Genomic DNA, 25,915 nt, shown 5'->3' on the forward strand with positions numbered 1-25,915 from the left:
ATCTGCCTCTCTCAATCTTCTACCCAGTAGTATTACCAAGCAAAGAAGGAAATTTGTCAGAAAGTGAGGCATGATAACCTGTTCTTCACAAATCTATCCTGGCTCTTGGGGATCACTCTCTCCTTTTATACATTTCCACTAACAGTTCCTTTAAGAATAAACTCTAGATGGGGCAGTTGAGTGGGCTCAGTGGATTAAGAATCAGACCTAGAGACAGAAGATCAGTTCAAATCTGGTCTCAGATACTTCCTAGCTATGTGACCCTGGGCAAATCACTTAACCTCCATTGCCTAGTCCTTACCACTCTTCTGCCTGGGAATCAACACAGTACTGAATCTTAAAAAAAAAAAAGGAAAAAAAATAAGCTCTAGAATTTTGACAGGAAGAAAAATTGAGTTCACTAGTCTTAATTTATAAATTCGACTCTCTTTTTCCAAAAATTGGGGCAAAATCTCTTCCTCTTATCCAACAATAATTCTCTTGTTCTCCATTATCTTTCAGAATTGTTTTTTTTTATAGTGAATCAAAATCACATACACTAATTCTTTCAGAACATTGGGATATAATTCATCTAAGCCTAGTGACCTAAAACCATCAAGGATGGTTAGGTGCTTTCTTACTTTTTATCCTAGATGAAAATTTTGATTAATCAATTTTGTTCTATCCTTTCCATTCCAAATATCTTTCTTCTCTGACAGGGAATATAGATGCAAATTAGGAGTTGAGCATCTCTACCTTCTCTCAATATTGATCTAGCACCCAGGGAAGCGGCCCTATTTTCTCTTTGAAATACCCCTTTTCCCCACTTTAATTTTTTAAAACTTTGTCATCCTTAGCCTTCTTCATCAGCATGAATTCATTATGAATTTTAGCACTCAAAACACTATTCTTCACATGACCAGGACCACGCTATACTTTTATATTCAATCTCTATCCACCTATTACCAGCCCATGTCTCTGTATTCAAAAGAATTATTTGAATATTTCCTCAAATAATGCAGCCTGGAATCCGTCCATGCATGTCTAGCCTGTTCAAATTTAGCCTATGTCTTCCATAAATTTGCCACAGGGCATCCATCTAATATGCCAAGGCCCTTCTTAATTTCTCCTGATATTGTGAGGACAATAATGGAGCATACAGGATATTCATCTCAAATCCCTCACCCTTACCATATGACCACCCCAACACTTTTTCTTATCACTAATAATATTCCCCAAACTAGTTATTTTAAATTCCTCATTGGTTATATCAGCCTGCTTGCACCCACCATAACCTTCTTCACTGCCCTTTATGCAATATTCATTTTTTCAGTCCCTTGGGGATTGTAATGTTCATTCCATGTCTCACCGCCAAACATCATTACCAATAGGCTGCTAGAGACTATTAAAAAGATGAACCTGGGGTCACTAGAAGAGCCTTTCGATAAAAATAATCCAGACTCTTTCTTCCTCCTGTTTTAATTTTAGGTCCAACTCATCACACATTTGTAATTTCTGGCCCAGGTATATATCTTGATGGACGCGCTCTATAGACTATCCATCTAACTATATAGTATAATCTGTGCAAAAGACTTTTTTTTTTTACATTTGGTTTTTCCTGTATGGACCGAATAGGGCCAGATTTTTTCCAGAAGACTGCAATATTCTGGGGCTTGAAGCAACTAACATGTTACCTGCAAACATGAGTATCTGAAATACTTAACTAAACTCCAGCTTGTGCCAGATTTCCTTCATCATAGTGGTGAATACTTTGGGACAGCTACATCTCTATTTTATGGCTCACATGATATGATACAAGGATCATTGAACAGGATTATTTTTCTATTGTCTTATTTTTGAAGGCAACAAATTATTGTGACATACAGATAGGAGAAACCCCTTTAAGGTGGAATTCTAAGAAATCAAAATTTTTTTCATAATCCAGACACTAATCACAGTAATATCTTGTATTCTTTCCACTTTTCAGGAAACTGCAAAATTAAAGACGTTGTCCATCACAAAACTGGTTGTGGGAGTAGCTAAGCGGCTCAAAAGACTGACAGCCAGGCCTAGAGATGGGAGGTCCTAGGTTCAAATCTGTCCTCACACACTTCCTAGCTGTGTGACCCTGGGCAAGTCACTTAACCATCATTGCCTAGCCCTTACCACTCTTCTGCCTTGGAACCAATACTTAGTATATATATTCCAATACTTGGAAAGGTATGGAGTTAAGAAAAACAAACAAAACCTGATTGTTCCCTACTAATACCCTATGGCTTATATTCATGTAGAGATAAGTCTCAAAGATTTTGTACTCATGATAAAGTAGACATGTAAGTAGGTAGTTGTTGAATATCACTAGATAACATATTTAAAGTGTGTTGCACACCTTAAAGTCACATACACATACACACACAGAATAATGGTAATAGAATTCGTGGTGGTAGTAGTAGAACTAGTACTACTCATATTATGTGATCTTTTCTGTCTTCATTAATCCTCACCTAGGTACTTTCCCTAGCATGTCTTTCCACTCTGGCTTCTGGTTTTTCTCACATGGAAATATTTTAATACTACTACTTTTACCTCCCTTTTTATCTACTCCATTTCCTTCAAATAAGGCATACCCTTTTATCCTACCAAGTCACAATAATATCTAATTAAGAGATCACAGATACCATAGATACCCAACTAAGAGCCTCTTTCCATTAGAATGTCAAATTCACTCGCTTTCAGATCCAATTTCTCTATCTGTAAAATGGAGATAAGAATAGCATGTATCTTCACAGGATTGTCATGAGGACCAAATGAGAGAAAATATGTAAAATGCCTTGCAAATCTACAAGCATTCCATAAATGTTAGCTATTATTGTTGTTGATATCATCATCATCATTATTATCACCATCTAAGAAGGTGTATATGTGTGTGTGTGGTTTTCTCCCTTTATTTAAAATTTAAAAAAAAAAAAAAAACCCTTGTGTTTATTTTCCAAGACTTTAGGCAAGTAGTCACAAAATTCCAGAATTACAAATTTGGAAGAGCCCTCAGAAGCCATATGGTCAAGATGACAACCTGAAAAAAGATCCCCCTGCTAGACAATAACTGACAAGTGTCCTTCTATGAAGTTTTCCTTTATAATATCACATCTAAATTTGCCTCTGCAATTTCTATTCACTGTTCCTAGTATTACTGTCTTTCTACCACCATTTCTATATGCTCTTTTTCAGGCTAAACAGCCTCAATTCCTCTACTCTCAACTGAAGGATTGACTGATTAAATTCCTTTATTCAAGTTTCTGAGAGAGAGGTGACTCTTCTTGCCAAAGTCAACCTCTCTGCTTGGCTCCTAGAACCCAACCCTCCAGACTCTTCCTAGAAGGCTAGAAACCCCCACTCCCTCTTATATCTCATTTTTAGAACATCCCTATATCTGTAGCTTCCTTCTCTGTGCCTACAAATACACTTAAATCTATCCCATCCTGGAAAAACTCTTAATTTTAACCCTACTATGCCCTTCAAGCTGCTATTCCCTATTTTCTTCTCCTTTTCACTGCCCGAGTCCTAGAAAGAAAAATCTCTATTTTACTGCATCCACTTTCTTTTCTACTCTTTTCTTATCACCTTGTAATCCATCTTCCAACCTAAGCCCTCCACTGAAAATGCTCTCTCCATAGAAACCAAGGATCTTTTAACTGCTGGATTTTCCTTATCCTTTACCTATCTTTCTCCATCTACCTACCTCCTCTTGGACACTTCCTCAGTTTTTAGGTCTCTGCTCTTTCCTGCTTCCCCTACAACTGACTCTCTTCCTTATCAATCTATTCTGTTAGATCACCCCCTCATCTCCCAATCATTATCATTCTTGTCCTCAGACTTTGTCCTGGAACCCTATTCTCTCAGTGAGCCCATATTCTTCCAGGGATTCAAGTATCATTTCTATGCAGAAGACTTCCAGCCCTACTCTCTCTAATGAATTTCAATCCTTAAATTTAATTGCCTGCTGGATATTTCTTCCTGGACATCCCATAAACATTTTAATTTAACACGTCCAAAACAAAACTAATTATCTTTCCCCCATCCCTATCCCACCCCGAAACCTCATCCCTCATCCAAACTTCCCTATGTCTTTTGAGGATACCACCATTCACCCAGGTTAGTAACCTTGGAGCCGTCCTTGAGAGGCAGCATGACGTAGTGGAGAGAGCGCTGGACTTGGAGTCAGGAAGACCTGGGTTCGAATCCCACCTCAGACACTTACTAGCTGTGTGACCCTGGATAAGTCACTTAACCCCTCTCAGCCTCAGTTTCCTCATCTGTAAAATGGAGATAATAATACCTGTAGCACTCACCTCACAAAACTGATGTGAGGATCAAATGATAATGTATATATAAAATCTTTTGCATACCATAAAGGGTTATATATAAATGTCATTAATTATTATTCCTTCCCTCTCACCCCCATATCCAATTAGTTGCCAGGTCTTATTGAGTCTACCTTCACAATACTTGTTTTTTTCCTATCCTCTTCCCTCTACTCAAAATCTTCTGACTAGTTCAGGCCTCATTATTTTTACCCCAGTCTACCATAATACCTTCTTAATTGGTTTCTCTGCTTCAAGTCTCTTCTTCTCCAATCCATCCTGAAGAAGTTTCTAAAGCAATATTCCTAAGAAACCTATCTGATCTCTTTTCCAAAAGCGTTTAGTGGCTCCTTAGTACCTCTGTAATACAAATGCAAACACCTCTGCCTGGCATTTAAGATTCTTTACAGTTAAAGACTTTGCTACCTAATTTAATCCTACATTACCTACAAGGCTTTCTAATAAGACTAAATATCTAGCCTTTTCTGGAACTCACCATTCTCTGGTTCACCTCTATTCATTTATGTAGGCTTGGAGAATACTCCATTCTTAACTCTTAGAATCCTTATCTTCTTTTAAAACAAATCTCTGATACCACTTTGTCAATGAAGTCATGCTTACTCTCAACAAATTTTCTTTTTCCTTCTTCAATTTATCTTATCGTCATTTTTGTACACATTGCAGCCTTCTCCAATATCAAGTAAGCTCTTTGAGGGTAGGGCCTGTTTCCAAGTGAAACAAAATGAAAGAGTTTGGAACAGGCACTGAAAACCTAATTGTTAAATCGAACTGAATGAATTCTTCTGCCACCAATCACACTATCTGGCATCATTTATTTACATAAGCAGTCTCTGAAAGAGACATGGGTTTGTAATGACAGCATTACATAAAAATAGCTGTTAGTGTGGTTAATTGCCTTTTCCCTTCTTTTCATGTCTAGGTCAATCCTTGAGTTTTTAATGCTTCCCAAATTAGAGTGTTAAGTACAAAGACTACTGGTACAACGTGCACTCATTTTGCCTTTGGTTCTTACAAAAAGGCATGGAAATCATTTCCTGAATTTTGTGCTTCTTTAGAAGCAACCTAAAACTTAGCTTTTAAGAATGCAGAATTGGCAACAATGAAAAGCCTATCTTTATGAGCACCCACAGTTTAGTAGCCTCTCCTCGAGGATGGCTCATGGAGATATTCCTTAACACTGAATATACATATATGGACTATTTGCAACATATAAGGGACATTGCAGGATACCAAATCACAAAAGTCAGAGTCCCTTGTCCTTAAAGAATTTGTAATCTAAGTGAAGAGACAAATAAATGAAAATTCAAACAGACAGAATGATTAAATACAATAAAAGATAAAACAAAAGATGCCACAAAGCACCAGGAGATTAATTGCCAAATTAATTGTCATATACATGGTAAAACTACAAATTCAGAAGAAAGTAGCATCAGTTTGAGTAGCAAGTTCTCATGAAAGTAGGACTCAAACTAAACTTCAAGGAACAGAGATTTGAATAAGGAAAAAGGGAGAGGAAATGGTATGAATAAAGACACATAGGAAGGAATGCTCAAAGGAAAAAAAGTGAGCCAGTTTAGCTGATAGAAAGGATTTAGGTCCTAGAAAATTGCTCCTAGGAAGGGAGCTGGGGCTGACTGTGGAAGGCCTGGAACACACAAGCTGAAAGCTCTGAACCAGACTAGAGGCAGCAGGAAGCTATTTAGGGAGTATGAGCTGGGAAATAATGTGCTGCTCCAAGAAAGGATTTGGGAAATGACTCTAAAAGCAGGATGTAAGATGGAGTGTAGTGGAAAGAGGGCAGAAAGTAGGAATACTGTTTAGAAATCTGTTGTAGTAGTCAAAGTGGGAGGGTAGTAGTAAGAATGGAAAGAAAGGAATGGAATGGATGTAAGAAACAAGAAGAAAAAGAATGAATAAGACTTTGTGATTAAATAAGTGGACTCAGTCAAAAAACTGGAAGTTTTGTTCCTTAGTGATTAAGAAACATCAGGGGGGCAGCTGGGTAGCTCAGTGGATTGAGAGCCAGGCCTAGAGATGGGAGGTCATAGGTTCAAATCTGGCCTCAGACACTTCCCAGCAGTGTGACCCTGGGCAAGTCACTTGACCCCCATTGCCTAGCTCTTACCATTCTTCTGCCTTGGAGCCAATACACAGTAAGGGTTAAAAAAAAAAAAACAAAAAAAAAAAACACATCAGGACATAAGGATGTTTCTCCTCAGGAGGAGAAATTGATTTGGGGAAAAAATGATAAGCATGATTTTAGATATGCTGAATTTAAAGTAACAATAGGATATCAAGTCCAGGAGTCAGTATGAATGTGGGACTAGAACCTGGGAGAAAAGAAAATGAAGGCTATGCCAAGTTACTATGAATTAAAACTCAGGTGTCAGTACAAGCTATGGAGGTCAATATTTCTGGATGCTACCATTCACTTTGATAGAGAAGAATCTGAGATTAAGTTAAAAAAAAAAAGATGTCAATAATTCCTAGCTGTATGACCATCGACAAATCACTTAACCCCATTTGCCTAGGCCTCTGCCCTTCTGTCTTTGAGAGTTGTTACTAAGACAAAAAGAGTTAAAAAAAAAAAGAAGAATGAGGATAATGAGGATAACATTTTCTTGAGGAAGCTAACTGGATAAGAATTGGAAGAGGGAAGGAAGAAAGTATAAATAAAGATATTTCTGCAAGACTGATTGTAGTATAATTAACAGATCTCTGAAAGGAAGAAGAAAAAGGTGAGAATATTCAGAAATATTCAAAAAGGAAGTAACAGAAAAGTCAGGTCAGACAGTTGGTTCTCTGCTACCATGTAACCATTGAGACTCGGGAGAGATTAGCTATTGTCTCGATAGTCTTAAGAATGGGTGAATGGGGAGCAAGAAGAGAAAGGGAGAGTGCAACCAACCAATTGCAATTACAGAACACCTGCTAAATATCTGTAATTTAAGAATTGCTTTAGTTTCCAAAGAATTACAGTTAACACATTAATGTCTCCAAAAGCTACTCAGAAAGGACCCTTCTGGATAATTCATCCACATAGCTGGGAGTGACAAACTCAGAATGGTTTTTTTTTAGGTAGAAGTAGGAAAAGTATGACTTCCCTACTTTGAAAAAAAGTTAAAAAAGAGAAATGTATATATAACAAGAAGTGGGTTCCACAGAAAGGAAAACATGCTGGAAATGAACAGATGTCATTTCTAGAAGCAAATTATTTACTAATCAAAACCAACAAATAAAGCAATGGTTTCCATATCTGGTTTTTAAAGAAACCTCTATATCTCTCAAGTTTTACCTTTCCCCCCAAGGCACCAACTGCCTCACTACAAAAACCACTAAATTCCCACTTTTTTTGATCACCCCATTAATCCCCAGAGATTCACCCTGTCGATTTTTCTGCTTTTATCCTATATATAGCTTCTTCTTCAGACAAGAAAAAGCAGCCTCAATAGGTACTAACCCATTTTGTCACCAACAGTAATATTACTTTACACATGTATAAAGCCTTATGTTAAAGTGCTTGATCACCTCTCATTTGATCTTAACAACAACTAGGAAGTAGATAAGCCAAATGGTATCTTTCCCATTTGACAGATGAGAAAATGAGGAACAAAAGTAAGAAAACCAAATTATAGAGCAGGTTAATGGAAGAATTAAAACAAGGGCAGCAGGAAAGGTTTCTGGCCTCTCATCCAAGGCTTTCCCCTTGACACTGTGTGCCACATACAGATTATCCAAGATTTAGACTCATTCTATCACAAAGTGCCACCACTGTTCAAAGCCTCTTTAGAAACTGAAATTATTTTTCCATATTCAATCCTATTACATCTAAAATATTTTCTCCAAAGAGAAGAAAATAAATTTTCCATCTTACCAAAATCAGTTTGAATAATGCTATTGGCATTTATAAGGGAAGCAATGAATTAAAAAGTGTCTATCTTTCTAAGTTCTTAAATAGTCAGGATTACCAGTCTGAAATTAGTAGACCATTGATAAAGATGTAAAAACAATTAAAAAAAAAACTAAGAAATGGCCCCATCTTTTCTTTAGATATGGGGCAGGGTAGGGAGGTGATGAGAATAATGTGTTAGGAGAATATGATCTAATGTATATAAATGAATCTTGGAATTAAAAAAAAAATTCCATTACACATTACCTTATGCATTTGATGCATGTTATCTTGAGGATAGCCTCCAGGACCCTGAGGAGGTATGGGATGTCCTGCCGAAGGTGGCCCAGGGCTGGGGCCCATCATGCTGTGTGCAGAACCAGGTGAGGGTCCAGGACTAGGGCCCAGCATAGCACCAGGGGATGGGCCAGGCCCAGGAGAGGGTCCTGGCCGAGGTGTTCCTCCCAGGGGTGGATCTGGAGTAGACATCTTCAAAGAAGTTGCTCAAAATAGTCTCCTACTGCCTACTGGGGAAAAAGTCTGGAGTTAGTTGATGAGCACAAGCCATTTAAACCTTAATTCAAAAAAAATACAGGACTTACCCATGAGTACAAGCATCTAAGTATTAACCAATAGGGTAGGGGTCCCTAAACTACAGCCCCCTGAGGCCATTTATCTGGCCCCTACCACACTTCCAGAAGGGGCACCTCTTTCATTGGTGGTCAGTGAGAGGAGCACAGGATGCATCCATACCCTATCCTGAAGTACTGTATGTGGCAGCCACAAAGCAGTATACTAGACAGCAGCATACAGTGTCACAGGCCCAACACCACCTCCAGGACTGTATACAGGCATTGAATAGTGGTGATCTGGCCTGTGACATCATCGGTGGGCCTCTACTGTGAAAAGCCCACCACTGCCACTGGGTGTTTTTTATTATAAGCTATCCCCTGGTTTTTTTTTTTTTTGGGGGGGGGGTCAAATCAATATAAGACTCTCTTATTTTCGGGGAAACACGGTAGTACAATGGCCCCCATACTCCCCCAGATACAAAACATAATGGCCCCTATAATAGGGGTCTTACCCATGCGATCAGATTCCTGTGTGAGTTCACAGATCACAGTGCGGTTCACACAGGGTAGTGTGAACTGGAAAGGTGGTAGAGGAACCGGCTTTGTAATTGTGCTGGTTCCTGCACCGCACCAGTGTGAGCCTGAGGTAAAAGTGGAGTTCCACCAATATGACCACTGGTGAAGCTGAAATGATGTGAACTGGAAAGGCTGCATTGATGGACACAGATCAGACTGCATTGATGGGCAGTCAGTCTGTATGCCTCTATTTGGGCAAAATTATTGTTGGTATATTGTTTTTGTAGGGTTGTACAAACACACACACACATATTTTACTAATAGCAATTTGGAATCCCTAGGAAACAATGACGTCAAGAAAGAGAAAAACTGACTTGGAGTGTAGGATATTCAAAGAACAGTGGACTTATGATTACTTTTTCATGCAGTACAGGGAAAGAGCTGTGCGTTTAATATGCCAGAACATAGTGTCTGTGTTCAAAGAATACAATTTGCGCCAACACTATCAAACTCAAAGATAAATATGATCATTTGGTCAGAAATGAGAGAAAAGATAAATATTAAAACTGAAAAATACATTGACAATTCAGCAAAATACTTTTGTGAAGCAGAAGCAGCTAAATATTTCATCACTGAGAGCAAGTTTTCAAGTTGCCAAGCTAATCATGTGCACTGGCAGACCATTCGTGGAGGGAGAATTTGGTGGCTCCCTCCCCCATTAGAATTAGTTTATTTAGTCGATTTAGAACATTATTCCTTGGTTACAATAATCACATTATTACCCACCCTTCCCCCAGCCAACACGCAATTTCATTGGGTATTACTTGTGTCCTTGATCAGAACCTATTTCCATGGTGATGATGTTTGCACTAGGATGATCATTTAGAGTCTACACCCCCAACCATATCCCTTCGATCATGTATTCAAGCAGTTGTTTTTCTTCGGTGTTTCTACTCCCACAGTATTTCCTCTGAATGCAGATAGTGGTTTTTCTTGTAGATTCCTGCAAGGTGTTCAGGGTCATTGCATTGCCACTAATGGAGAAGTCCATTACATTCGATTGTACCACAGTGTATCAGTCTCTGTGTACAATGTTTTCCTGGTTCTGCTCCTCTCACTCTGCATCAATTACTGGAGGTTGTTCCAATCCCCATGGAATTCCTCCACTTTATTATTCCTTTGAGCACAATAGTATTCCATCACCAACATATACCACAATGTGTTCAGCCATTCCCCAATTGAAGGGCATCACCTCATTTTGAGGGAGAATTTGTTAAAGACTGCCTTCTTTCTGTTGTCAAAGAGATGTGTCCAGAAAGGCAGACTTATTTAGTATAGTTAGTCTTTCAGGATCTACAATAACACCAAGAATTGAAAAAATGGGAGACAATTTGCATCAGCTTTTGCAAAACTCCACAAGAAAACTTTCCTATTTTTCCTTGGCACTCGACGAGAGCAATGATGTAAGTGATTCTGCACAACTTCTAATTTTTACTCATGGGACGAATGATAATTTTGAAGTCACAGAAGTGCTTGCTGCACTGCAAAGCATCAAAGGAACAACTACAGGAGAGGATATCTATGAAAAGGTTTCCCAAACTGTGAAGGATTTGGAGCTGGACTGGGTTAAACTAGCCAGTGTGACAGCTGATGGTGCTCCTAGCATTGGGGGTGGGGGTGGGGGGTGGGGTGTCTAAGAAAGGAGTAATTGCTCGCATTAACCACGAGATGGACAAACATAACCATTCTCATCCAATAGCCATACACTGCCTGCCTCATCCTCCAACAAGCACTGCTATGTAGTAAATCACTGAAGTGGGACTCTGTTATGAAAATTGTGGTAACTTGTGCTAACTTCATTAGAGCTAATGCACTAAGCCACAGACAATTTCAGGAATTTCTGTCTGAGCTAATGTTGCCTTTGAAGATGTTCTGTACCACACAGAAGTCCATTGGCTAAGTCGAGGGAGAGTTTTGAGACATTTCTATGACTTACTTCCACAGATTACAGCTTTTTTGCTTTCAAAAAACAAAAAAGTACCAGAGCTCAGTGATGCAGAATGGAAATGGAACCTCGCACCTTTCTGACAGATATAACAGAGCTACTCAACAGTTTCAATTGTACAACTTCAAGAAAAAGGGAAACTCATCTGTAATATGCAATCACATGGGAAAGCATTAGAAGTAAAATTAGGCCTCCTTATCAAACAAGTAAAAAAGGAAAATTTCTGCCATCTCCCTTTAACTCAAAATCTGTTAGCGGAAAAATCCTTGATTGCATTCCCAAAAGAAACATGTGTGGATTCACTAGAAAATTTGCAAAAAGAGTTCCAATTCAGATTTAAAGAGCTTCATCTCCATGAACAGGACATACAGCTTTTCTGTAACCCATTTTCTATTGACATTGAAAATGTGGATACAATTTACCAAATGGAACTGTCTGAACTGCAGAATTGTGACTCTGAAAGACACATTCAAGTCAAGCAGCTTGCCTAATTTCTATGCATCTCTCCCCTCTGAGACATATCCTAATCTCAGGAACCATGTACTCCAAATGGCAACCATCTTTGGCAGCACTTATGTCTGTGAACAGACTTTTTACAGAATGAAACATCTGAAATCTCCAACAAGATCTAGACTAACTGATGCACACTTGCATTACTTGTTATGGCTAGCAGTGACAAATATGGAACCAGACATTGACCATCTCATTAGCCAAAAGCAGGCCCATAGTTCCCATTGAAATACTGGTCAGTTTGTTGATTTTAATTTACTTGTTCTTTATTTTAAATATTGTATTTGTTCCCATTTTTTTTCCACTTTAAAATAAGATGTGCAGTGTGCATAGGGATTTGTTCATAGTTTTTTGTTTTTTTTATAGTCCAGCCCTCCAACAGTCTGAGGGACAGTGAACTAGCCCCCTGTGTAAAAAGTTTGGGGACCCCTGCAATAGGGCTTGTGATTTTGAAAAATTTAAGTGAAAACTAAATAAAAGTGATATGAAGTTAGTAATCCTTAATGGAACTATCAAACATATGACTTTTCTTGATGAGTACTTTATATCAATATACCATGTACAGTAATATTTGTATTAATTGGAATCCTCAATTAACCAGAATGGGGTTTTTTGGGTACTCCACTTTTAGGAAGAGACAGTAAATTTTAAAAATCTTTATTTAAGAATACTGCAGCTGTGGCTCTAGGGGAGGCTGCTGTCTCTTCTCTCATACAGCATATCCCACAGGAGCAGGCAGCAGGGGTCTGACTCCTGTGACAATGGCAGTAGGCACAGTCAAAAATCTGCCTAACCTAAGAGAAAAAAAGACCATTCATTGACTCTATTCCCTTTTCTCCTTAGTCTTCTCTGTAACTGCTTGGATTTGAATTGTTTAGATTTTCTGTGGAAATGGAGAGATCACTTTATTTTATCTCAAGCCACCAGAATTCAAACCATCCTCTTTCTCATTTATCCTAAGCAACAATAAAGTTTTAGGGTTTTTTTCTTCTCAAAAATAAAAAAAACTTTATAGTAAGAATTTCTTCAAATCTTTTGTTTAGTGCTACTGATGCTGGGATGGGAATTGGGCCTAAAATTTCACTGGTACAAGGAACATAACTCTAACCATGTCTTCCCTGCCACTTGAAGTCTTAAGGACATTTATGAAAGATTACTTAAAACAAAAGCAAAGAAAATAAAATTATTAAAAATTCATACACATGAGAATATCCAATTCTTCAAATATTTTAGTTATTTAAACTCAGCATATATTCTTATTGGGAAAAGCAGTGGAGAAAATGTTTTCCTCCTCTTAACGTACAGAGAAGTAGTTTTAAGTTCAAACTATCTAATTTGGAGTTGTGACCCTTTAACAGAGTCCTTTATAATGTAATCATTGTGATTTTTAAAATATATAATTTGCTATTTTAGCGTAAGTTGCAGGACTCCAAAATGGAGTAACTTTGGCTAAGTAGTCCTACTTGTTACAAACATACAAGCAATTACAGAGGGCTTAAAGTTTTCTACTATAATAATTTATCTTGATCCTGCATCAAATATATAAATGATTATAGCTCCTGACTGGAGAAAACTCCAAATCACTGCAAACACACTAACAAACTATTTCTGGAATCCTGATTATGGTTATAGACCCTTACCAAAATTCTGGTCTTAATGGATAATCTACCCCACCCAAATCTGGTATGGATAAATGACCCAGAAAATTTCCCCACCCCATCTGGTGACAATGATTACCTTTTTTCAACCAAGTCCATCTTTAAAGCATAAAACTTCCCTGCTCAGATCCCACACTGAGCATGTATTCCATCAATATTTGCCATTGGCCCTCAGTGGATAAATTTCTGTGTTGCCATCTAGTATATAATGCTTTAGTGTTTGCCTCCCTGATGAGATGCAAAGTAAAGCTCATGCTTGTACTAGCTTCTGAGCACTAATTTTCTGTAAATCCTCAAACCCCTGTTCTAGCCTGAGTCATGAGGTCAAACAGAGCACAAAGGGTCCAGGAAAGAGAGTAGTATTACCAATAATTTGCATATTCTCTTAAGTATCAGTTTGAAAGTCAGGAGAGTAATCAGAAATAGAGATCATGTGACCCATGTGGAATATACCAACCATTGCCAAAAGAGTAGACTGCAAAAGAGCTGCACCATTGGTACTTAAAGATCTAATGGGGGACAGTTACTCACACTTACAGATGGAAGAACCAAGGAATTATATCAAAGTGAAAATCACTCACCAAAGCTGGGATAGACCACATGGAATTATTAGAAAGATCAGGAGGCAGTGAGGGTTAGTGGAAAAGAGTGGGAAGCTGATTTCAAGCATTACCCCTGACACAAACTGTAAGATCATGAGCAAGGTACTTCACTTTTTGAGCTTCATTCTTATCTATTAAATGGGGATAACAATGCACAAGGTTCTGAACCACAGAGCTATAAAAACAATGGGTGGCTCAGTGGATTGAGAGTCAGGCCTATAGGCGGGAGGTCCTGGTTCCAATCTGGCCTCAGACACTTCCCAGCTGTGTCACCCTCCAAGATGGAAGGTAAGGATTAAAAAAAAAACAAACAAAAAACTACCTATGATCAGCTCTCTCATACCCCAGTCTTTTACCTCCAAAGATATAGTATACAAAAGCACTTTGTTGAAAAGGCAATATTATCAATTATTACCAAAAAAAACCATGTTCCCTCTCTCGTGGAAGGAAAATTGCAACTGAGAAGATAAAAATAAAAAATAAGTTTGAAGGGGAATATTGAGAAATGAGTAAGTACTAAGCTATACTACACCCTCAGAAGTCCTACATTGCAAGTCAATAAAACTCAGATCATTTAATAAGGATGCAATTTAATAAGAATTTAATAAGGTGGCTCAGTGAATTGAGAATCAAGCCTTGAGATCAAAGATGCTGGGTTCAAATGTGATCTCAAACACTTCCTAGCTCTGTAATCCTGGGCAAGTCACTTAACGCCCATTGCCCAGCCATTACTACTCTTCTGCCTTAGAACCAATATGCAGTATTGATTCTAAGACAGAAGGTAAGAGTTTTTTTAAAAAATGCATTTGTAGAGTCAATATTCTAGTGGAATGAGATGGGGTACCTACCCTGTCATTCTCAGGATTCAAGTGGGCAACAATTTCAAAAAGACAACTTGTCTCATATCCCCAACACTCCTCCTTTCCTTTCCCAGGGAACAATGTTTTATATTGGTCAAATTTTATATGGACAAAATGTATAGTTTGGAGAGGCACACAACAGAACTCCTGACTAGGCAATAAGGGGCTCCCATAACTTAATCTCAGTTCACAATGGATACTGGCAATATATATTTCTTTTCTCAAAGATAAAAAGTGATGGTAATTTAAAGAACACAGATTCATTCCCATGAAATTTTTTAAATGTCATTTCCCAAAAGAAGCTGCCATTTCTGAACTGTCAGGTCACAATGGAGCAGGGAAATAACTGTTCATCACATGAGAAGCATATTATTTTCTGGCTAAAATGCTCCGACACACTATTTTTGAACAGACACACACAGATTACAAAGGAAAAAATTAAGAAACTTTTAAAACTTCAAAGCTAGAAGCCTTTATACACTTTTAACTATTGGGCTTGGTTTCACATATAGCTTTTAAATTTAGAACTCAGGTATTTCATTTAGAAAGTAGATAGGGCTTACAGAAAAGAAAAACAGAAATGTGTGGGAGGCCTAAATGTTTCATGTTTCCTTGGAGATGAAGGGGAGGGAACAACTCTTAAAATGGAATACTAATTTTTTTTTACTATTTTCTGGCCTCCCATTTCTCAATCAAGAGGAAGGTATAGCTAGAATTTGGGAGCTTGATGGGACTTCAAAGGTTACCTCAAACCATGCTTTTATAATGGGCTGCACTTAACAGATAGCTTAGCCTAATCATAAGGGCTTACAGGGAAGACAATTTCACAATCTCCTTTAGTGATAAGTTTCAGTGTCCAACAACCTACAGAATTAATAAAGACTTTATTCTAGCTAACTAATCTCCTTCCTTCAGAAACTAGAGCCCACTGCCCACAGGGAGTGAAGTGGAAGGTATAAAACTTATCATTCCCATAGAAACCTTTTAGTATAAATGTGGCCGTGACCTTCCCTCTCCCTGCCAATGTACTCCACACTAAAAATTTTGCTATACCTGTTGCAGAAGAGTATGACTAACCAGGTATTATTTATTCTGTCCCTTTTCCTTAAAGAAAAGTTCTAATTAAAGGTAAGCCTTACAAATAGCCCATATGCTCAGAAGCAAAGATTTTCCTAATTAATCTTTTAAAAGCTAATTTGAGGGACAACTAGTTAGCTCAGTGGATAGTCAGGAGGACCTGGGTTCAAATTTGACTGAAGACACTTATTAGCTATGTGACCCTGTTCAAATCACTTTGCCCCAACTGCCTAGCCTTTACGACTCTTCTGCCCAAGCACTGATACTAGTATCAATTTTAAGACAGAAGGTGAGAGTTTTGGTTTTTTTAAAAACTTAATTGAGGCCAACAAACATTTATTGAATTCCTACTTACATTTTGTTAAAGGGATTTGAAGTACACAAGTAAATAGTTTCATAGATTTAGAGATAGAAAAGATTTCAAAGGTCATGAGTCTAACCTATTCATTTTATAGTTGGAAGAAACTTGAGGTGGAGATGTCAAGTTCTTTGCCTAAGGTCACACTAGGTAAGAAGTGGAATTATAAAGTATGTACAAATGAAAAATCTATCTTCCATGTGCATGCCACAATCTTTCTAAAGCCCAGATCTGACCCTATTACTTTCTTGATCACAAATTATGATCTTGTGGAAGCCTATTAATCCTGAAATTTAAAGAGAGAATACCCCCCCTAACTCCTAGACCTATTCCTTTATGTCCTCTAACTTTGCCCTCCAGTTTTATTTAATACTAGTCTCCTTCAGGCATTCTATGTCAGACCAAACTGGACTTTGAGCCTTCCTTGAGCTCAATACTCCAATATCCTATTGTTGTACAATGTACAAGCTTCTTGGCTTCCCTGTAGCCTCAGCTAAAATCTCATTTTCTACAGGAAGCCTTTCCCAATCCCTCTTAATTACTTCCTACTTATCCTGTATATAGTTTGCATATATTTATTTACTCACTGTTCCCTTCATTAGACTACAAGTCCATTAAGACAGGTACTGTCTTTTGTATTGTTGCTCCTTAGCACAGTGCCTAGGACAAAATAGATTAAATGCTTCTTGACTAGACTTGACACACGAGCCTTTTAAGAGCAGAGGCAGTCTTTTGCCTTTTTGAATCTTCAGCACTTGGCACAGTGCTTAATATATGTTTACTGACCAACAATCCATGTCTGGAAAACATTTCCTTGTATTTGACTTTTCAGAATCTTTTTTACAATTCAACAAGCCTTTATTAGAACATGACTATTTAAGTATCCAATATGGGTCAGGTACTATTTTTCCCTTCCTTTGAGGCTCAATTCAGGGACTATCTCCTTTAAGAAGTTTTCTCAATGTCTTTTTCCCTCCTCACATTATATCCTATTTGAATTGTTTAGTATTGTATTCTCCCAGTAGAATGTAAGCTGCTTGAAGGTAGAATGTGTCTATATTTGTATTCCTAGTACTTAGTAGTTTAATTTTTTTCTTTGTATCCCCAATAAAGTCAGCAGTGTTTTGTGGTAGCAGAAGATGGCTGAACTGATTTTCAGCATTCCTTGATTATCATTTGTATGTCTTTCTACCCTAGTAAATGATGAAGACTTGATGACAGGGTGTGAACTGCATCTATTTTTATGTTCCCAGTGTTTAATCTGATACTTGCACATGAAGAAGGGGCACTTCATATATATTTATATTGAATATAATAGAAGAGACATCCTACAATAGGAGAATAAACCTAGCACGTGTAGGCTAATCTATTTCCTTCTTAAAAGGTGGTAAAACTATACATTATAAGTAGTTTCCTAGATTTTCTCATCATACTAGATGAAAGACTATAACTTACATGTCAAAGGAACACTATTTCAGCAACTAGGAATACTTATCAATTACAATGTTTTCTTATCTCATCCTTGAAGGAAGAAATGCCAGATTAACTGATACAAAAGATGCTAATGTATTTAGCCCTGACAAATATATATCCCTTTATTTCAACTACATTTAGCAAATAGTTGTGTCCTATAAAGGTGGCACAACCCTGGAGAGAACTTGGGCAACCTGAGTAAGAGTGAATATCTGTCATCTTATAATTTCACTGAAATGCCACAAGAAGTCATCTATTGAGGATCATCTACTTGCTGGGCACTATGGTTAGTTGCTGGAGATATAGACAAGAGCATTTAATACTCAAAGAGCTTATATTCTACTGAGGAGAGAGGTAAACATGCACACAGAAATAGATGTATAAAATATAGAAAGAGTTTAAGTACAAAGTAATAGAAGGTGTAGGATCAAGATTATCCAAACAAGACTAAGTGAGAAGATTGGAAAAGGACTCCCATAGAAGACTTGAGTTGGGTGAGGTATTTGATACTGTTTTTCTGGCAAATAATGTTTCAAGAAAGAGATATCATTGTCTTAAGACCACCTGCTTCTTGGACCATTGGTCCATGACAGAATAGAAAAATATAAACTTAACACCTCAAGGAGTCACTTCTGTTTGTTTCCAGTCAATAAGTATTTAAGTACTTAATTGTATTTTAAGCTGCAGAGTTATAAAAGAAGGTGTCTGGATATAATCCCCTTTCCTAAAGAACCATTTTTATGACTTTTTCTTATCTAAATGTTCAGGTTTTACTCTCTACCACACTCACAGCTGATAAATGAACTTGCAAATAAAGTAGGATTGCTGTTTAATGGTAAATGGTCATATATACAAACAACACTGAGATGAAAATTTATATTTTCCTCCTAAAATAAGAGTGCTGCAGTGGATAGAGTTATCAGGCCTGTAGTTGGGAGTATTTGAGTTCATATTTGACCTTAGACTTCTTAGCTGTATGACCCTGGGCAAATTCCCACATTAACCCCCATTGTTTAGCCTTTACCACTATTCTGTCTAAAAGTTGATACTAAGACACAAGATAAGGGTTTTTAAAAATGGTGCTGTCACAATGCTAAAAAGTGAAGAAATGTTATACCTTAAATGTTTGCTTTGTCCTCAAAAAAGACAAATGCAAATTTAAGTAATTTCCTCTCAACAACTACCAGTTTTCTAAAATACTTTCACTTTTATACATGCAACTTGAAAAACCAGTGCACACCTGGGAGCTCCCATTGAATCAGTGAAGAAAAGCTTTAAACTTTTCTTATATAAGCAATAAACTCACCCTCAGTCTCAGTCTAGACCTAGAGAATAGCTTCTCTTCTTTATGCAGGCATCTCTCAAATTCATCGCAGCTCATGTAAAAATAAAATCTATAACTTTAAAAATTATCCGTGTAACTGGGGAAAATGAAATCTATAGAAATAAGCAGTGGGATACATTTAAATCAAGCAAATCTTTGCCGTCTAAGTAAAATGTTCATGCTTATTTATACACATATAAATATACATATTTACAGATATGAGGGAGGACTAACTGAACCTTTTCATTCTTCAATATCTAACTACAGTATAGTTTTTCTTCTATCTTCCTTCTTTGTTCAGTTGTGACTGACTTTTCTCGACCCCATTTGGGGTTTTCTTGGCAAAAGATACTGGAGTGTTTTGCCATTTTCTTCTCTATCTCATTTTAACAGATAAGGAAACTGGGGCAAATAATTAAATGATTTGCTCAGGGTCACATAGCTTACTACATCTGAGACTCAGGTCTTCCTGATTTCAGGACAGGTGTACTACCCACTGGGTCACCTAGCTTCCCCAGTCTTCCTAAGTAGCCTTTTCTTTCCTTTTATAGATATGCTTCTCATGTCTCATAAATTTGTACAGTATTTTTTCCCCCAACTAAAAGTGCCTCTTGATGTTCTGAAATAATGAGTAATGAGGAAATAGATATTTATTAGAATTTGAAATGTCACACATTTTTAAACCACCCTACTTTAACTCACCTCTTTCTACCATCTTATGGCAAAATTATGAAAATAAAATACTTAAAAATTAAAACACAATGAAGGTGCTATGGGAAAACATATGAAATGATGCAAAGCAGAAATAGGAAAACAATATATAGACACTGACTATAACAGTGCAAATGGTAAAAACAAGAAAATGAAACTGACCAACATGTAATTATGATGACCAAGAGAAGTTACTGAAGCCTTGAGGGGAAAAAAAAAGAGAAAATACATCTCTTTACTTTCTTTGTAAAGGTGGAAGACTAGCAGTATGGATCCCTGCATTTACTGTATCAGCTTGGGTTAGCTTTTTTTGTTTGTTTTTAAAACTCTTACCTTCTGTCTTAGAATCCATACGTATTGATTCTAAGGCAGAAGAGCCTTGGGTTAGTTTTGATGAATGGTCCTCCTCTAACCCCCAAAATCCTTTGATACAAGAATAAAATTGATTGGGATTGGGGTGGGGTGGGGGGTATAAAGAGTATATACAGTTGGAGGCAGCTAGGTACTCAGTGGATTGATAGCCAGGCCTAGAGACTGGAAATCCCTGGTTCAAATGTGACTTCAGACACTTCCTAGTTGTGTGACCCTTGGCAAGTCACTTAACACTCACTGTCTAGCCCTTACTGCTCTTTTGCCTTAGAATCAATATGCAGTATTGATTCTAAGACAAGAGGAAAGAGTTAAAAAAAAAAAAGAAAGTATATACAGTTGGGGCCCCACATCCACTAATTCAAATAACTATGGGAGGAAAAATATAAAATCTGGAAAATTCCAGAAAAGAAAAACAAACTGATTTATAAGTCAGACTGCCTACCAGTCTATAACAAGGTGAAGCCCAGCAGCCCAGTACATGAATCACATCCTTTTGTCCCCATAACCACACTCCCATGAGAAACTTTCCTCCAGTCAGCCTCTAGTGTTCTTGATGATCACATTGTTGCAGCATCCCAGCAGTGCCTCTGTTTAAGAAAGCTCATATTTCCTGTAATAATGGCCCTAAGTGTAGTGGAGTAGTTGTGCCTTATATCCACTGATTCAGTTACTCCCAGTTAATAGCAAGTAGCAGGTGTTTGTTTATTTCAGCCACTCATGGTAGGTCTTGCAATTGGTTTCTCCCCTAGATACAGGAGCCCTACTATATTAGGGGGAGGGGCAGAATATTCAAAAACAAAAGATACCATTACAACTTTTTTAAATGAAGATTTTATAATGAAGATTTATTTTAAAATAAAGAACCAGAAACAAAGAAGGTCATGGATTGAAGAACTATGAAAAGAAGTGCAGTATACATGAATGTAATGAAATATGACTTTAGAGAAACATTAGAAGAATCATACAAACTAATAGGAAGTGAAATAAACAGAACAAAGAAAACATGAAACAAATAAATAGGAAGTACAACAAAACAATAAAAATTGTTATAGTATTATAATAACAAATCGAGGTCTCAAAGAAGTAATATGAGAAGGCACTTCCTCCAACTTCCCTGCAAAAGTACAGGTCTATGGGTATGGAACATTAAATGTTGGACTGGTTCAATATACTGGCTAATTTTGATGTACTATTTTAAAATCTTTTTTTATTCACTTATAGGTCTGGTTTCTGAGAGTTGGGTAGAATGGAGAGGGATACACTGTGAAATTTAAATAGAAAAAGATATTACTAAACGTATTTTAAAATAAATGTATTTATTATCTTGCTAACAACTGGAAAACAAAAATACTTATCATTGTTTAATAAACCACCTGTACAATTTTATGTTACTTTTTTTTTTAACTTTTTATGTAAGTTCATGGAAGAAGAGAGCTCTACCAGATATTTCAAGAACATAATCTGAAAGTTCAGAAACCCAATGTGGGTTCTCCTCTCTACCAAGAGATCTCAACTGTTATAGGTAAAGTTAAGTGTCATGTTTTGTCTGAAGCAGTAAAAGCTAATGGAAATCACTGGAGATGTTTTAATCTTGCTGCTGTCCCTGGAATTTCACTTCTCTCAGTTCCAAGCTGCTCATAAAATAGTGTTAATGATTACTAACTTATCTCCCAAGGTAATTTTTGTAAACCTCTGTAAACCTTAAGGAAAAAAAAAAACTTTGGAACTATAACTATTTTGAGACTGAGAGACGATTTAGTGGAATGTTGCAGGTGGAATTATTTAATTATATTACATTGGATTTACATGATCCTCTACTGGTATATCAATGTAGTGGTCAATACATCAAGATGTCCTATTTAGAATACTTATAATTAAATGCTTCTAGATGGTTTGAAAAATACTACCATTAAAGAATATATTTTGTGAAAGTAAATCATTTTGGATTTTTGTGGACTTAATGAGTTGCTGTGGTCAAACAATCCACTGTCTGGTGGTCACTGCCAACCTATTAGGGAAGAACCTCTCCTCTTAACTTGAACAGATTCTCAGCTAGCACTGTCTAGGACTTTCTGCTTGTGTGCTACTGGAAGGCATACAAATTGACCTTGCTTTAATTACATTAATGAAATAAACTACTGACATAGCATCTAAAGAATAAGAACATAATTTGAAAATGATCTTGTGGGGGAGGGGAAAAGAAATACCTAAGAATTGAAAATAGGCTTGAACCTGGAGATCATCTTCTTAGAGATTTCAGATAAGTATGCAATAAGGCAGAAAAACTTCGATCCATAGAAAATGTTCCTCAAATTAAGATTAATAACACTAGGGAATATTCCATGTAACAAAACTTCTATGTCATTACCAAAAGAACAAAGTTTAAAAAATTTAAGTCAACATGAGTCAGTGGTAAAGTAGTCCAAGTTGGAGGCCATGATCTAACCCCAAAGGGCCTGGGATCCACCACCCATAGAGTGAGAAGTTCAGCTCCACCTTCCCATCAAAGGCTAATCACAGAATTTGGCTGACATAACCTGGTATATTCTGATTCTCCAACATTCTCATTCTACACCTCTCCCTATGCAAGCTTTAGTTTCCCCTTTTGAGCCTGGCATCTGGCTCTAACAAGGGCAGCTAGGACCTAACAGCCAAGGAAGCACCCTTTAAAATAGCAGGAACAGGTCATGGAGAAAATCCAAACTCCAGCAAATCCATTATCTTGCTTCCCTGATGAATAACACAGGATGAAATCTTTCCTTTATCTTTCACTCAAACTCACCTCTTTTCCACACTTCCCTATCTCTGTCCAAAGTATCACCTAGGCATCCTCTACTCCCTACATATCCAAACAGCCATTAAAGTCCTGTTGCTTTCATCTCTATAATAGATATAATCTATCACCTCTCTACTTAGTCACCATCCTCACTCAGGCCCTCATCACCTTTTGCCTGAGCTATCCCTATCTTTTAATTGGTCTTCCTGCCTCAAGTTTCTTCACTCTATCTTTCAGATGGATGCTGGTCATTTTTCCTGCAGAGGCAGCTAGTGATGCAGTGAATAAGGGGCTTGGCCTAGAATTTAAATCCAGCCTCAGACACTGGCTATATGACTCTAGGGAAATCACTTTACTTCGGTTTGCTTCAACCTCAGGTTCAATTGTAAGATGGGGAGGATAAGAGAGTATTTCTCAGTGTTATTGTAAGATCAAATGAAATATTCGTTAGAAGCACTTACCACAATATATGGAATGTGGTAGGTATCACAACCTTCTCTTCAGTACAGGTCTACCCCTGTCACTCCCTTACTTAACAAACTTCAATGGCTCCCTATTGATTTTAGGATGAAATATTATTTTGGCTTTATCACATTCTTTTAAAATACAGTAGGGGTCTCTTTACATGGTTTCACTTCACTTCACTTCAGTTATCCAAGGCAAAACCTGGCATCTTTTCTGCTTCTATTTCCACTTTCTTTTAGAGCTTTGTTTAGGGAAGGCTGAGGAACTCAGAGAAAGAGCACATACATATGGGGGTCAGCTGGTATTTGCTTATTTGCTTATATCCACAGTTTCAGCCATCCAATAGGGATATAGATGTGGGCCCTATAATACCTATTTTTGTGTAAGCTTTATAATATACATAATTATTACAACAGTAATACATATATATATATATATATATATATATATAAATTGTTTAAAATATACATTTAGTGGAGATAACTAATTTTTTTTTTAAACTGGTGGGGGTATGTGATCAAAAAAGTTTGAAGACCACTGATATAAACTGTATCAAAACCTCACATGAACTTAAAAATTTTCAGCATTATCAACACTAAAACAGATAATAAAATATAGCAAGCTAACATGCCCACAATTTCATTTTCAAAATAGATATTTTGTATATGAACCCCTATAGAATATAAGTAAGCACTTTGGAAGAACTTTATATTTATTTATATCTTCAGTTTCTAAAATGCCTGGCAAATAGTAGATGTTAAATATTTTATTTACTTTCATAAAGCAACTAAGTCTCAAGACTTTTTCCATTTCCTTAATGTTATAAAATGAATATTTTTGTTGAACAAAATGCTTTCTAGTACATAATACTACTTTATGCTAGAAGCACAACAAGGCACGTACTCTCCCTAAATCAGGCCTCAATTTCCGGCTATAAATTGTTCAATCCAAGAACACAGATTTAGAATTCATACAACCTCCTTATTATGTAGATGAGAAAACTGGGGTCCAGAGAGGTAAAATAACTTGAATAGTAGGAATGAACTCTAATAACAAAGACTTTTATGAACTAAGTATTATACAAATAAAATACGAGCTATGACACTCAGTAAAAATTACTCTGGTATAAAGTCTACCCCAATACTACAATCCAACTTATTTTAACAGGAAAGAAATTATAAATTAGACTTATGGAACTTCAACATCATGCTTGGGTGATGAGAATTTAGAAGCAACATGGTGGCATGTATGTAAGAGAATGGGAAGAAAGTGCAGGCATCCAGACTCTCATTAGTGAACAATCACTATGACCAGGCAAATCACTGAATACCTCTAAGAATCTTAGCTTCCCTATCTATAAAAATGAAGATAAATAATAATAATAGGGCAACTAGATGGCACAGTGGGGAGAACCAGCAATAAAGTCAAGAAGACTCATCTTCCAAAATCTGACTAGATACACTTACTAGTTGTGTGATTTTGGACAAGTCACTCAATCCTGTCTGCCTCAGTTTCCTCATCAGTAAAATAGCCTCAAGAAAAGAATGGCAAATTACTCCAGTATTGCCAAGAAAATCCTAAAAGGGGTCACCATAAAGAGTCAGAGAGATGTGAAATAACCCTCAATGATGACAACACTCTTTCTCATATACATATATACCAATACTCACAAGCCTTGGAAGAAAGTATGATTCATTATTTGATTGTTATCTGAGTAGGTAAGCTGTGGACCCTAATTTATCTAGCATCCTTGTAAAATTTAAAATCTATTATATTACTTATTTGTGTGGTGTCAAATTCGTTTTAACTTTTGGATACTATAAACCATGAGTTTTTATTTCCTTGTCATCAAAAAAGTTAGCAAAATATGCATGTTGTTTATGACATCTTTTATTGTGACATTTGCAGAATGGAGACATTCACAGACAGGAAGAAAGCATGACAAATGATACAAACTAATAGCTGCTATTTGAGAGACTTTAAAGAGAATATATCATAATATAAATAATCCAAATGTGATTTGATCTTATGATGCAACAATGAAAGTCTAATATGAGAAGAAAATAGTGATATTGTTCTCTATTGATCAATTAAAAAATATATAAGACAATATACTCCATAGGGTGATGGAGGGATTGCTGTAGTTAAGGTGACAAATTTGAAATTTCTTTAGACACTTAAAACACCACTTATGCAATGACTGGGTTGATTTTGCTTCATGTTATTTCAAGTAGTATAAAATTGCAATGATAATTGGCATTTTTTAAAAAAAGAAACTTAACTTTGGAAAGAAAAACAAATTCTTAAATCAAGGGAATTTGATAAAGCCAAACAAGAGAAGGAAAAACATTATTTCCTTTTGAACTAAACATTATTCATCTGCATG

The 25,915-nt window shown here is 36.8% G+C and overlaps 1 protein-coding gene across 13 annotated transcripts in view; it reads right to left on the reverse strand.

The window, feature by feature from the left end:
* Window positions 1-25,915, reverse strand: part of SMARCA4 (SWI/SNF related, matrix associated, actin dependent regulator of chromatin, subfamily a, member 4) — a 110,920-nt gene that overhangs the window by 81,932 nt on the left and 3,073 nt on the right. For 12 of the 13 annotated variants that reach the window (XM_007488524.3, XM_001362925.4, XM_056822729.1 and 9 more), the window contains exon 2: window positions 8,518-8,777. In XM_007488524.3, the coding sequence (XP_007488586.1) occupies window positions 8,518-8,739 (222 nt within the window). In that variant the 5' untranslated portion in view covers window positions 8,740-8,777. The remainder of the gene's footprint in view (window positions 1-8,517; window positions 8,778-25,915) is intronic. The other variant, XM_016431943.2, reaches the window with a different exon arrangement.

This window comes from Monodelphis domestica, chromosome 3 (genome assembly GCF_027887165.1).
Source record: "Monodelphis domestica isolate mMonDom1 chromosome 3, mMonDom1.pri, whole genome shotgun sequence".
In the NCBI taxonomy this organism is placed as follows: Eukaryota; Metazoa; Chordata; class Mammalia; order Didelphimorphia; family Didelphidae; genus Monodelphis; species Monodelphis domestica.